The 12,662-nt window shown below is 39.9% G+C and overlaps 1 protein-coding gene across 5 annotated transcripts in view; it reads right to left on the bottom strand.

Annotated features, from left to right (window-relative positions):
- AGPAT5 (1-acylglycerol-3-phosphate O-acyltransferase 5) overlaps positions 1-12,662 on the bottom strand; it is a 63,100-nt gene that overhangs the window by 34,550 nt on the left and 15,888 nt on the right. For 3 of the 5 annotated variants that reach the window (XM_033407788.2, XM_033407790.2, XM_004280913.3), the window contains 3 exons: positions 10,552-10,621; positions 4,811-4,926; positions 1,543-1,632 (listed from right to left, as the gene is read on the bottom strand). In XM_033407788.2, the coding sequence (XP_033263679.1) occupies positions 1,543-1,632; positions 4,811-4,926; positions 10,552-10,621 (276 nt within the window). The remainder of the gene's footprint in view (positions 1-1,542; positions 1,633-4,810; positions 4,927-10,551; positions 10,622-12,662) is intronic. The other 2 variants (XM_033407789.2, XM_033407791.2) reach the window with 1 other exon arrangement.

Raw genomic sequence — 12,662 nt, 5'->3', positions numbered from 1 at the left:
GGCCTCTGAGCCTGCGCGTCCGGAGCCTGTGCTCCGCAACAGGAGAGGCCACAACAGTGAGAGGCCCGCGTACCGCAAAAAAAAAAAAAAAAAAGACGATTCATCCAGACTCTAAGAAACCGGCCTCAGACCTGTAGTGACCTGAAGTGACAGCGGCTCACAGCACTGCCTCACGAGCCTGCCATTCAGCATCACTGCATGAACATCAAAACACTAGACTCTTGCCCTTGAAAAACAGAAAAGTTCTCCGGTGGCCCAAGATTAGGTTATTTGAACTGACTTTCCTACTGAAAACAACTTAAAAAGCTGGATATAACATCATCTTAAAAGTATCCAAGAGCTGACAAGATGGTAAGACCAAGATTAAAGCAAACACAGTAAGGCAGAAGTAAGCCCAGAAAAGAACTTTCGTTCTAAGAGATTCAAAAGGTGAGGGGAACCGAAATCGAAGGCCACAGACCTCCTGTTGGAAACAGTGAGAGTGAACCAGAAGTGGAGGGAATGCCACAGGCTTCACTCCTGGTGCAAAAGTAAAGCAGGCAATCCAGGCCTCACGTGCACTTGCCACCTTGGTTACGTCACCTGGGTGGTCCAGTCAGCCTCAAGCTCAGCGTTTGGTCTGGGCGGGCCCGGACGGGAGTCGAGGGGCCCAGCTAAAACAAATGCCACCGTTCTCTGGGGGAAGGCAGTTTCATCTTACGCTTGAGCTGATTTCTGCAAATAATTTTCCAGGTACAATCAGGAGCAGACAAAGATCACCAAGCACACAAGGAAAGAAGGCACCATGAGCAAGAAGAGAAGACGCGGAAGGTGGAGAGAGGGGGCAACTGGGCGGGGAGGAGGAGAGCGGGAAGGAAAGAAGAAAGAAGAAAAGAACTGGTAACTGGGAGCTAAGCCCCTGAGCACCAGGACAGAAAAGCATGCCATGCACTGGGGAATAAAGCTCAGGAGGTCACTGCAGTCATGGTGCTCTGTCCTCGGAGAGCGCCGGGGAAAAGCTATAGGGCAGCAATCGGCATTCTTCAAAGAGAATATTGAGATTCCTTCTGGGCGGAGCAAGGTTTTATAAGTAACATTTACACTCAATGATTCTTCATTTGTAGATGTTCATACTTTTCCTGACTTTTCAAATAACTCAACAGATACAAGAAATCCAAATTTATACCGACAGAAAACAGCTGTTCTAAAACTCCATGTGACTGAAGAAGCGGAGTTGGAGGAGCTCTGAAGTGCCTGAAGCTAAGGTTACAAGCGCAGTTCTGTTTTCTATTTATAGACTGAAGACAGCAAATGTTGTTACTCCTCTTTAAGGTCAATACTGACAACTACCAGCAAAGGATCCAATCGCCTGCTGCAATCTTTCTGGTGGCCAAAAATAACTGCTTACCTATATTTAGAGGGTTTTTGTTGCCTTGAAAACTCTGAATTATTTATTACACACAGGATACTATATTTTCAAAACAATTCTTAAATGCTAATTTAATGTTTAAGTTAAAGAATGAGAGATGATAAGAAAATTAATGAAAATGAGCGTAATCTTACTGGAGCTCCTGCATTGATGTAGCTCTGCAGCTTTTTTCTCATCTCCTTTTCATTGAATTTGGCACTTCTCTTTACATAGATCCCTCCATGCTGCCACATAAAAAAGAAAAAAAAGGAAAAAAAAGAGGGGAAAAACGTATTTACTATTAAAATATCCAACGGCCAGTCATCAAAAGGGTTAACTTTATTCCCAAAGAGTGAAGAATAAAATTACATTTTAGGAATTAAATTATATTTAATACATTCATCTGTTAGCATCTAGAGAACACTAGCTGAAAATTCTCCTACGTTTTTAATACAATTCAAATAAAACTGTGTGCGACATTTTACTGGAAAACACATGAATATTTAGTTCTCTTGGCAGTTAAAAATGCTTTCTTTCTTAAAAATACATTTTTTTAAAATCAAAAATTCAATCAGATGGATCTTAGCTCTCAATTTCTCCAATGACTTATTATGGAATAACTAAAAATTCTCCTTTCAACAAATACTATCTTCGAAATTTTAGAAACTGACCCTGCTACATATTTATGTCGTACTGTCATTGACCGAATTCTGTTCTCCCCCCCGAGATTCTTATGTTAAAGCCCTAACCCCCAATGTGACTGTATTTGGAGATGGGGCTTTTAGGAAAATAAATGAGGTCATAAGAGTGGGCCCTGATCCAACAGGAATGGAGCCTTATAAGGAGAGATTAGGACACAGACAAGTGCATGCAAAGGAGAGACACAGGGAGAAGGCAGCTGTCTACAAGCCAAAGAAAGAGACCTCAAGAGAAACCAACCCTGCTGACACCAGGACTTGATCTTGGACTTCCAGCCTCCAGAACTGTGAGCAAATAAATTTCTGTTGTTTAAGCCACAAAGTGTGATACTTTATTATGAGAGCCCTAGCAGGCTAATACAGGCACCTTCATAAAAATTAAGGTAACCTTAATTAAACCTCATAAGTGCACTTCATTGAAACTTTGCATCAGGTCAGCTATTTTTTTGTACTCCTTTCTACTAATTTGAACGCATCTGTAAAATTAACCGACTGGATGAATTTGATTTTGTCTTAATCAAGAATATGAGTCAAAGGAAATAAAGAGAAGCAAGGAGGGGATAGGATAAAGAGGAGAGGAAGGATGGTCTTAGATTCTGGTCATGGTTCCTTCCACATATGAACTGGCTTGCCTGAGTACGGAGAAGAAACTCAAAATGCTCTACAGAATGTATGTCACTATTTACCCAAACTAAGAGGACTAATGAGAATAAATTCATTCTTCACTAACTCTTTAGAATTAAAGCCAAAGAATGCATATATTGCAGTGTGAAACTTTCCCAAGCTTTCAATGCCATGACGTCTATTCTTCACATACTATTTCTTCCCAGTCATTTAATTTGCTTATTGAAGTTTTTTTTTTTTTAGAGAACTAGGAGCATCTTTTGTTCTTTTTTTTAATATATATATATATTTATTTATTTTTGGCTGTGTTGGGTCTTCATTGCTGCATGCAGGCTTTCTCTAGTTGCGGTGAGCGGGGGCTACTCTTCGCTGTGGTACGCAGGCTTCTCATTGCAGTGCCTTCTCTTGTTGCGGAGCACAGGCTCTAGGTGCACAGGCTTCAGTAGTTGTGGCTCGTGGGCTCAGTAGTTGTGGCGCACGGGCTTAGTTGCTCCGCGGCATGTGGGATCTTCCCAGACCAGAGATCAAACCCATGTCCCCTGCACTGGCAGGCGGATTCCCAACCACTGCGCCACCAGGGAAGTCCCTTAAAGTCTATTTTAATTAAAAAACATCTGAGTTCTTTCCCAGGTATATGGAAGCCACGGAAGTGAAGACCAGGTATCTTTCCTTAGGAACTCCCTGATTAGTGAGGAAGCAAAATATGTATACGTGTGTGATATAAAGAAAATTGATGTGTTATAATAAAGATAGCCAGAAACGAAAGCAGAGTGGAGGAAAGAGAGTGGAGGTCAATCACAGCTGTCATACATATCTCTAGTTATACTCACAGGGCTTAAATGAGCAAAAGCTCGCTATTGCCCTTTTTATTTATTTATTTTTTAATTTAACCCAACAGTAAGGTTCCCAAAACACCTGCTTTTGGTTGGGATGAGGGAGCAAAGAGATCTCTGTTCTGAATGCTACAGTTAATCTGCACCTTATAATGCTCACAAGTTGGCAGTTTGGAAATATTTAGTTTTCTGAATGTCTATATATTAATATGCATTTTTCTACACATATAAAATACTTAATATTTTATAAATACAATAATTATAAGAAATATAAAACTGGAGAGTCTGTTTCCTCGTATTTTGCTTGTAAATAACTATTTTTGAATAGCATTATTTCTGTTTCATACAAACTGTAAAAAAAAAATCCTTTTAAAAGAAAATTTTACTTCGTGGCATAAATTCCACTACTTATTAATCTATTCCCGTTTATACATGCACCCAGTAGTTTAAAATACTTTTTGTCAAAATATATATGAATTTTATTTCCCTTTAAAAGACTCAGGAAAAGAGGAAAGGAGACGGGCAGTAAGTACACTAACCTCCAACACCACAGGGTCACTGATCATGGGACTTGGGGCAGCACGGATCGGTGGTACCACTGTCTTGTGTCCAGCGGATGACTTTCAGATTTATATATTTTCAGAGCTCACCATAACTTTAGCTTTTCTTCTTTAATCGATTATTAAAGTCTTATTAACAAGTCTGTCTTCCATACAAATTTCATTCTTAATATTTAGAAAATTACATATCAAATAATATATTCAGAAAAGGCATAGAAAAATGCTAGTAATCCCCTTCTGAATATCAAAGAGCCTGTTATATAGTTCCATGACCTGATGGTTATTATGTAATTTTAAAGGATTTGCATAAAGTAACATATATTGAATATTTATTATGTACTTGACACTCATGCTAGGCACTTTACATATATAGCTCACTGTTTTTTTATATCCTACAGATAATTACTTTTTAGTTTCTTAAGGTAAGTGTCCATCAAGTTCTAGGTCTTTAAATTTTTCTATTTATTTGGTTTTTGTACATTGGCATTTTTTTCTATTTAATTTAACAATCTGGGTAACCATATATATATATATAAACACACACCATTAAAAATGCCAGACAAAATCATGTTAATTTAGAATAAGCTATTAAACCCATAAAAATAAACCAAAAAACCTCATACATTCATATTAAATGTATGTAAAATTTTAAAATCTAAAATTTTCATAAGCTACATATATGTAAAGAAAGAAGCATGGGAAAGTTACCTGAGAAAAATAACACCCATACAATGGAAGCCATTTGAGCCCATCTTTCAGCACATAGCGCACGTGTCCGAGAGCGTTCTGCCTGATGGCCAACATATCAGCAACGATCCAGTCAACTGCAAAGACAGAATCAATTAGTGCATAAGCGGCCCTGGCTGAACGCCAGCATCCCCTCCACAGAAACACAAAATGCCTCTTCACAAGACTGTATGAGGATATGCTTTGAAAAATATTAGGGTTGGAATTGTTAAATTACTTTAAAACTACCTCAGACATTTGCAAAATATAAATTCTGTGGAGTTTTTTAGTTGGTTTTTGTTTTTTTTGTTTTTACGGTTCCTGAAAAGCTTCTCGTCTCAGGGATAAAATGCAAAAGTCACAAACCATCAGAGTAATCCAAAAGCAGCATGAACAAAATAAAATAGGCTTCTCTCATTCTTGACGTCTAGAAAACATGAAATTATAAGCAAAAAAATGGCTAAATGAAGCTGTCATGTGCAAGTAAATATTCTGTATATACCAATATGTTCAACAAGAGGCAAGGACATTTTATCTTTTTTTTTTTTTTTTTTTTTTTTGCGGTACGCGGGCCTCTCACTGCCGTGGCCTCTCCCGTTGCGGAGCACAGGCTCCGGACGCGCAGGCTCAGCGGCCATGGCTCACGGGCCCAGCCGCTCCGCGGCATGTGGGATCTTCCCGGACCGGGGCACGAACCTGTGTCCCCTGCATCAGCAGGCGGACTCCCAACCACTGCGCCACCAGGGAAGCCCGGACATTTTATCTTGACCAATGACTTTCAGGACACAATAATAGGTTATAATGGAATTCAAAACAAAGATCTCTCAAAGTTTACAACTATGCTGGGCACATATGTGTTCTTTACATAATCAAAGGACACGTAGCCAGGCTGCTAATGACTCTAATTCCATAGATATGTTATGACTAAAAGTTCAAAAAAAACAAAAATAAGAAGGCACAAGTGAGGTGCCAACAAAGAACTCAAAAAACCTATAGGAAGAAACAGGTTGTTAATTGATCTTTCAAGCAGAGCAAATTCTGAACAGAAGTAGCCCTTCCTTGGGACTAGCCTTCCTGCCAAAGCAAAGAACCGGAGACCAGCAAACTGTACAGAAGATGGCAAACAGAAGAGATGATTTAAAGAGATCAAGAGGAAATAAAATTAAGTTAAGCCAGCAAATGGTAAAGGGTCTGGAGGACCAGAGAGATCTGGATTTGAAAATAAATGGCTGCCAACTACCCTCTTTCTTCATAAGAATGAAAATGATAAAAATGAAATGTGAGGGCTTCCCTGGTGGCGCAGTGGTTGAGAGTCCGCCTGCCAATACAGGGGATACGGGTTCGTGCCCCGGTCCGGGAAGATCCCACATGCCGTGGAGCGGCTGGGCCCGTGAGCCATGGCCGCTGGGCCTGCGCGTCCGGCGCCTGTGCTCCGCAACGGGAGGGGCCACAGCAGTGAGAGGCCCGCATACGACAAAAAAAAAAAAAAAAAAAAATGAAATGTGAGGGAGACTTTTCTCGTATCTACAGATGAACTGGAAGATGGGATACTTGAAAAAAAATTAATAAGAATCTGTGAAAGGATTCAGTCATCGGATCACAAGTGTATTCAGGGCCAGGGAGATGAAAACAAAAGGAGCAAATTCGAGAGGAAATTTTTTTTTTTTTAATAAAAACCCGGTAGGAAATAAAAACCAAGAAAATAACGGAGTAACAATAAAATTTCAACCAAAAGGGACAGTTTTCCACAGGATTACAGGAAGATTAACTCTTAGCTGTGTGATATTCTTTAGGCAATGCACCATACTGGACAGAATATCCTAAAGAAGTATATTAGCCAAGTTAAACATTAAAAATTATCCTTTTGCAAAAATGTTTTATCAATTATTATAAATCTTTCTTTTTAATCTTTTTTATCATTCATAATTAACTCTTTCTTGATGATTTAAGAGGTACAATGATTACATCTATAATTCCTATTATGGCTCCTTTAAATAGAGTGATGCAAAGATTTTCCCCTGTAGTAGACGATCCCCAGCAGTGGTGTCTACCAGTTGGTGATGCCTACTCTACGGAACTATCAATTATCACTTTTCTCTAAAGTATGTACCTCCCTATAGAAGCCCTCTCCCTATCCCCTTCCCTGTAATTCAGATCAATTAAACAGTCACTGATAAACACATTTCTTTCTAACCATGTCTTGGAAACTAAATAATCAAGCTAATGTTATAACTATACCTAATGTAAAAGTAAACAGACTCAGAATAAATTCAGAGAACTTAGCGTATGGTTTCCAGGCTACAGTATATTCTGGAACATATTTGGGATACAAGGCTAAAAACAAGATTTGGTATCTTTTCCTGAAACAATCATTTTTTAAAATGTGGAAGAATTTGAAAATTCATTTTTATATTAAAACACACATGGTTATATGGTAGGCTAGGATACATCTTCCAATAACTTTTAAGAGAAAGTGTAAAATTTACAAAGTATGTCATGTTGTAACGGACTGTCCTGGCTATACCCTTAGATTTCTGAAATATTTAGTGGAAAAATTTTAAGAACTAATTTAGCAGTCAAGAGACACAAGCTTTGTGCCATCATTTTTTGCTACTCAATTATCTTTTTTACTTTTTTAAATTCTCAACTAGGTTTCAGATAGGAGACACTAGACTACAGCTGAGTTACTGACGGCTGAGATGCTAATGTATTACCTTTATAATAACTATTCACACATTTTGTGTTCTGGCATGAGATCAAGAAATGCAGCTGCGTAAGAACTCTTCTATGGTGATCCGGCCCAAGCCGTTGTTCCCATTAACTGGGAAGAGAGGAGGGGAGGGCAGTGAGGAGAGGCAGCGAGAGAAGATGACAGCTTTTTCATCTGTGTTATCAGGTGACAACAGCTCCCAACTCATAAGGGCATAGCGCTGTCTGAAGGAGATCCTGCATGTGAGCACTCACCTAACACGGATCCGGCGTGCCCTCGGGATTAGCTGTCATCATCATCACCCCTACTGTTCGCTGCCCGTGTGAGCCGGGCTCTCTGTGAGATTACGAGCTAGCCTATGGAAACTGCCTAAAAGCCTTGACCAGTAGACATGACTCACACCTGACCAATAAGGCTCAGAGAGGCTAAGTCATTTGCCCACAGTCACACAGCCTATTGCAGAATAGCTTATGAATTGGGGTCTGACTCCACAGCCCAGACCTCACCATACATGTTGTTAGTCAAGACAAATGTCACCTAAACCAAGAAAAGGGAACCTTCGTGAGATTAAAAAGGTACAGAGTGTCCAAAGCAGAGAGCTAAAGAAGGCCGAGAGGAAGGAATAGTGGTCACTGCAGCCTTGCTGACTCTGGAGATAAATAAGTTAACAGAGACTAAGAATGCAGAGACAGCAAGGGCACATCAAGTGAAAACGGGACCAGAGGGACGAATTCAAATGCCAATTCTTTGGCTGCCCGGCCAGGGAAAGACTCTTGTATTCTGGCAGGCCTCGCAGAGGGAGAGCAAGGAAGCCTAAGCTGAACGGCAGTCCTTGACGTGTTCTTTCTGCTACTGACATTTTCAGATTACTCGGTTGTGGTTTTTAATACCTCAAAAGGGTTTTAAAAGCGGTACCTAGACATAGCAGGCCAACGAGCCATGTCCCTGGATAAGCTTTAGGGACCTCTGGAACCTCAAACTCTAGGCAAAGTTTTATGTGCCCATTTTTCTGGGAAAAGGCTACGTATCTTCTATCATATTCTAACTGAAGCCTATAATTCTAAAGTAATTTAAAGTCACTATCTAGTTATGTTCCTAAATTATGGATTTTTTAAAGCATTCAAAAAGCAACCTTCTTAACCCCGAATGACGGACTGGTATGGGGCCGGTACTAAAAGTCCAGGCACTCAGAGGTTGGGTGAGAGGACGGGAATGCAGACTGGTTCTCTGTGATGAGACAGGTAACGTTTTCACGTCAGCCGTGGGCTGCCTAAGGAGCTCACACTTCCCATTTTACCCTTCCAGGTCCAAACACAGAATCGTGAAAACTCTGTGTCCTTCCAAATGTTTTCCCAGAAGTCCTCACTCTGAAGTAATGGATATAAAGGCCAACACATAGTAAGCAGACAAATGACAGCAGTGGCTATAATTTTTGTATTATTATTTTTATTGCTACTACTCCCACCTCCAGGAATGTTCAGGGAGTACTTATTCCACAGGTTTGTGCTAGTACCAAAGCTCTGTTAGCAGAACACTATTTCCATTGAAACCTGGAAAAAGGAAAGTTGGCATGGAACCTGAACAAGGAATTTTAAGAGAGAATTCTTTAAACAGAAAGAAAATTCTAAATGAAATTAACCAGGGGCTCAATATAAAGGAAATTGGGCTATCATGAGCCACTCCCTGCCCTAGACCCACAAATCCTTTTTATTTGGATATTGGAACCCTGGTAGACATATGCCATCAGCAGCAGAACAGGAATAGCAAGACTGTGTTAGCAGTAAAAAGCCCGATATGACTGGAGAAACAGTCAAAATAAAGAGGAAGTCAGGCTGCTTTATAGGTCAGAGTTAGAAGTAGACCCTGACCACAGGGCTGGTTGCTTTGCTAAAGTCAAATGTAATTAAATCAAATAGTCTTAGCAGTCATGGTAATAAAGCCAGGGAAATACAGATACATCAAATTCCTATTCACCCTTCAGAGCATCAGCTCTTGACCTAGAAAACTGAGTGTAATCAGTAACAAGATAAGTTGAGAAAGATGCACCTCAACTTCTTTACCTTTCTTTACCTTCCAGAAGGTATACGTAGTAATAAAAGTAACCGTGAAGAAACACAGCTGACAGGAGGAAGATAAAGGACAGCCACAGCCATTAGTGATTTCTCAATCAGGTGTTATCATTCATCAGCTTGTTTTTAGCTTTGAACTTCTGGGTACTACATTTTTTAAAGTAATAAAAATAGAATTTAGGAAGTGTGTATCAAAAGCAGTTACAGCTTTGAAAAAATATGAAGTGGGATGTTTCTTGGACTGAATTATTTGGAGAACTGAAAAGTACCTTAACCACTGTTAATTTCTTAGTTTAGTTACTGTATAAGATGCCGTCATTGAGACAAACTTGGTGGAGTCAATGGACTCTACATAGTATTTTTGTAAATCCTTGTGAATCTACAATTATTTCAATATAAAAAGTGTTTTTTTTAAGTACCTTGAGCTAATTTAACGTATATACTGCGCTACACTGGAGAGCAGAGTCTTCTGTGATTCCTCTGATAGAAGAGCAAGATATAATTAAACCCAAACATTTGAAGAAGCAAAAGGAACTGCAGACATTAGTAATTAATACTGTGTTTAAGGAAATGAGTACTCACAAATCAGTACAACCTTTCTGCAGCTTAACAATCAAAAATATAAAATGTTTATACAGTATGATCCACAAATTCCACTTCCAAGAACAAAACTTAAAAAGGAAGAATATTCAAAGAAAGAGAAAAAAAGGAAAGAAAATAGCTTATATACACCCAGCAGAGGGAAAAGGAAAATTCACAGCTTTCACATTCCTGATTTTCCAAAAAACTAAAATCACAAAAATATGAGGTCACATATAATATCTGCATTGAAAATTCATGTTTTACCAACAACAACAAATCCATTTAAAAATATCAGAACATTACTTTGAATTACTTTCCTACTGTGCGTAGAGAAACCTGTTTCACGCAAATGAAATACAAACCTGTGCTTTGATGATTTGCCAAATATATTATATTTTCTTTGTTTTTTGGCAAATCTCCATACAGCAATATCTAAAAGATAAAATAAAGAGAGACATTACTTTGATATTTTAAAACATGTACTACTGTAACATACAAAATATGACAATGTCAAAAAATTGACAAATACGCGATGTCATGAATAGTCCCACCCATGATTAACAACTATTAGACTTCTCTTAGGAGTCTCAGGGACCATAAACAGCGCATGTCCATAAAGCAGTTGAGCGCAGGGCAGGTTAATGGTCATAAAGTAAAGCAATGATCAGTATCCTCCTGAGTTTTTACTGACTGCTCACAACATCTGAAACACTGTTCATAAGGTACGGCGTCCTTCAAAGAGTCTACAGTGCAGTGGAAGAGACAGGCGTGCATACAATAACTGTGATGAGACATAATGCAGATATTATGAAAATACAGTCTATTTTAAAGAACTGTCAACTGCAGGCAGTAGTAGCATTCATTAGGTGCGGTTTCAGCAGAGAAGGTGAAGGAAGGAATGTTCATGAAGAGAGTAACAAAGGAACGGAAGCAGCAGCATCTGAGGCCAGTAAGGGTGCACCTGGCAGGGTGCCGGCACACCCAGGCTGCACCTAGAGACGGTGAGGGGTGCAGGCGGACCGGAGGAGATCTGAACCAGAACGTACAGTCTTCTGAATACCAAGCTAAAGATGAAAACTTTATTCTGTAAGTAATGGGGAAACTTGGTCCCACGATTGGGACTCTTTACATCTCTATACAGAGCACAGGGAGTTCAGGATCAGTGGCTTCTAGGAAGGGGAAGCTGCACAACAGGGCGGGGTGTACACAGCAGGCTGCAACTCCAGCTGTCGTGCTTCCTTTCTTTAGCTGGGTGGTGGGTACACAGGTGCTCCTTATGAGTCTTTCTGTAGTTCTCTCTGTCTCAAATATTTCATAATAAATTATTTAAAGAAATTGGAAGTACATTTTTAAAGACTTCAAACGAAATGACTCCTAACAGTGGTATTTTTTTATTCAGGGCGTTTTTGTTTCTGTATCTTGTCATCACAGGTTATTCAAGATTATGAATTAGCTACAGATCTATCTTTTTAGATAGCCACAGAGATTATCTTTTGATCACACCACTACTCATTTATATCTTAACAACAGAACAAAGAAAAAGACATTAAGCCAACCTCTCTGTAGATAAACGGAGTTAGATGACAAAGTTCTGGAGACCAGGGACTCAGACTGAGATTTCTTATATCTTCCCCAGAAAACTATACAGTGCGATGCAGGTAATATGAGTTTAGATTTCTCCTCAAGAGTTTTTCATTAAGAAAGCTTATCAGTGCCAAAACAAAAGGACGAAGTCAATCACTTGATCCACGCAGGGTTAAAAGTGGAGTCCTGGTGTGTGAGCAATGCCCCTTCCTACCAACGAGCCAGAATTGCTTTGAGACCATTGGGTGGCACACACTGGGTTTAAAGTACTGCAGCTACACGACAGAGTATTTCTGGCTTGACTTCCGTGGATGAGACATTCACAATGGAAGGCTGTGGTTTAACGGATTCAATCCGAATACCACTCTTTGGAGACCTGCCTGCCCCCAGGCTGAAGACAGAACTTGAACCACTAGGAGACTCTCCTTCCCTTTTCTTGCTCTGAGCTTCATTTAGAGACTACAGCCTTTTAAGGTAAATGGCATACAAGCTATTAAAAGGCATTTTTTTTAGTTTCATTGTGGTAATCATTTCATAATGCATACGTATATCAAAACATCACATTGAACACCTTAAATATGTATAATTTTATATTTTTGAAAACTAAACTAAAAATTTAAACAATGGGTGAGCTCCCAGGCCGATCCCCTGTCCTCCAAAGCCCCCTCCGGGCTGCGTAGGTCCTTGGGGGCATAGGATGGAGGCCGGGCAGATCAGGAGAGGCAGGTGGAAGGGGCCCTCCCAGACCGCAGGAGCAGGAGAGGAGAGGAGGGTGTTTGCCCCGCCCACTGGAGCCCAGGAAGCCTGCTGGGCTCCCAGGTGAGGTCCCCTGCCCTCTGAGACCAGGGATGGGGGGCACGCCTGGGCCCCTTTGTTCCTTGAGCTTAAG

The sequence above is a fragment of the Orcinus orca genome, chromosome 21 (assembly GCF_937001465.1).
Source record: "Orcinus orca chromosome 21, mOrcOrc1.1, whole genome shotgun sequence".
Lineage (NCBI taxonomy): Eukaryota > Metazoa > Chordata > Mammalia > Artiodactyla > Delphinidae > Orcinus > Orcinus orca.
Note: the sequence above shows the minus strand (reverse complement) of the source record. Positions and strands in the feature narration are given on the sequence as shown.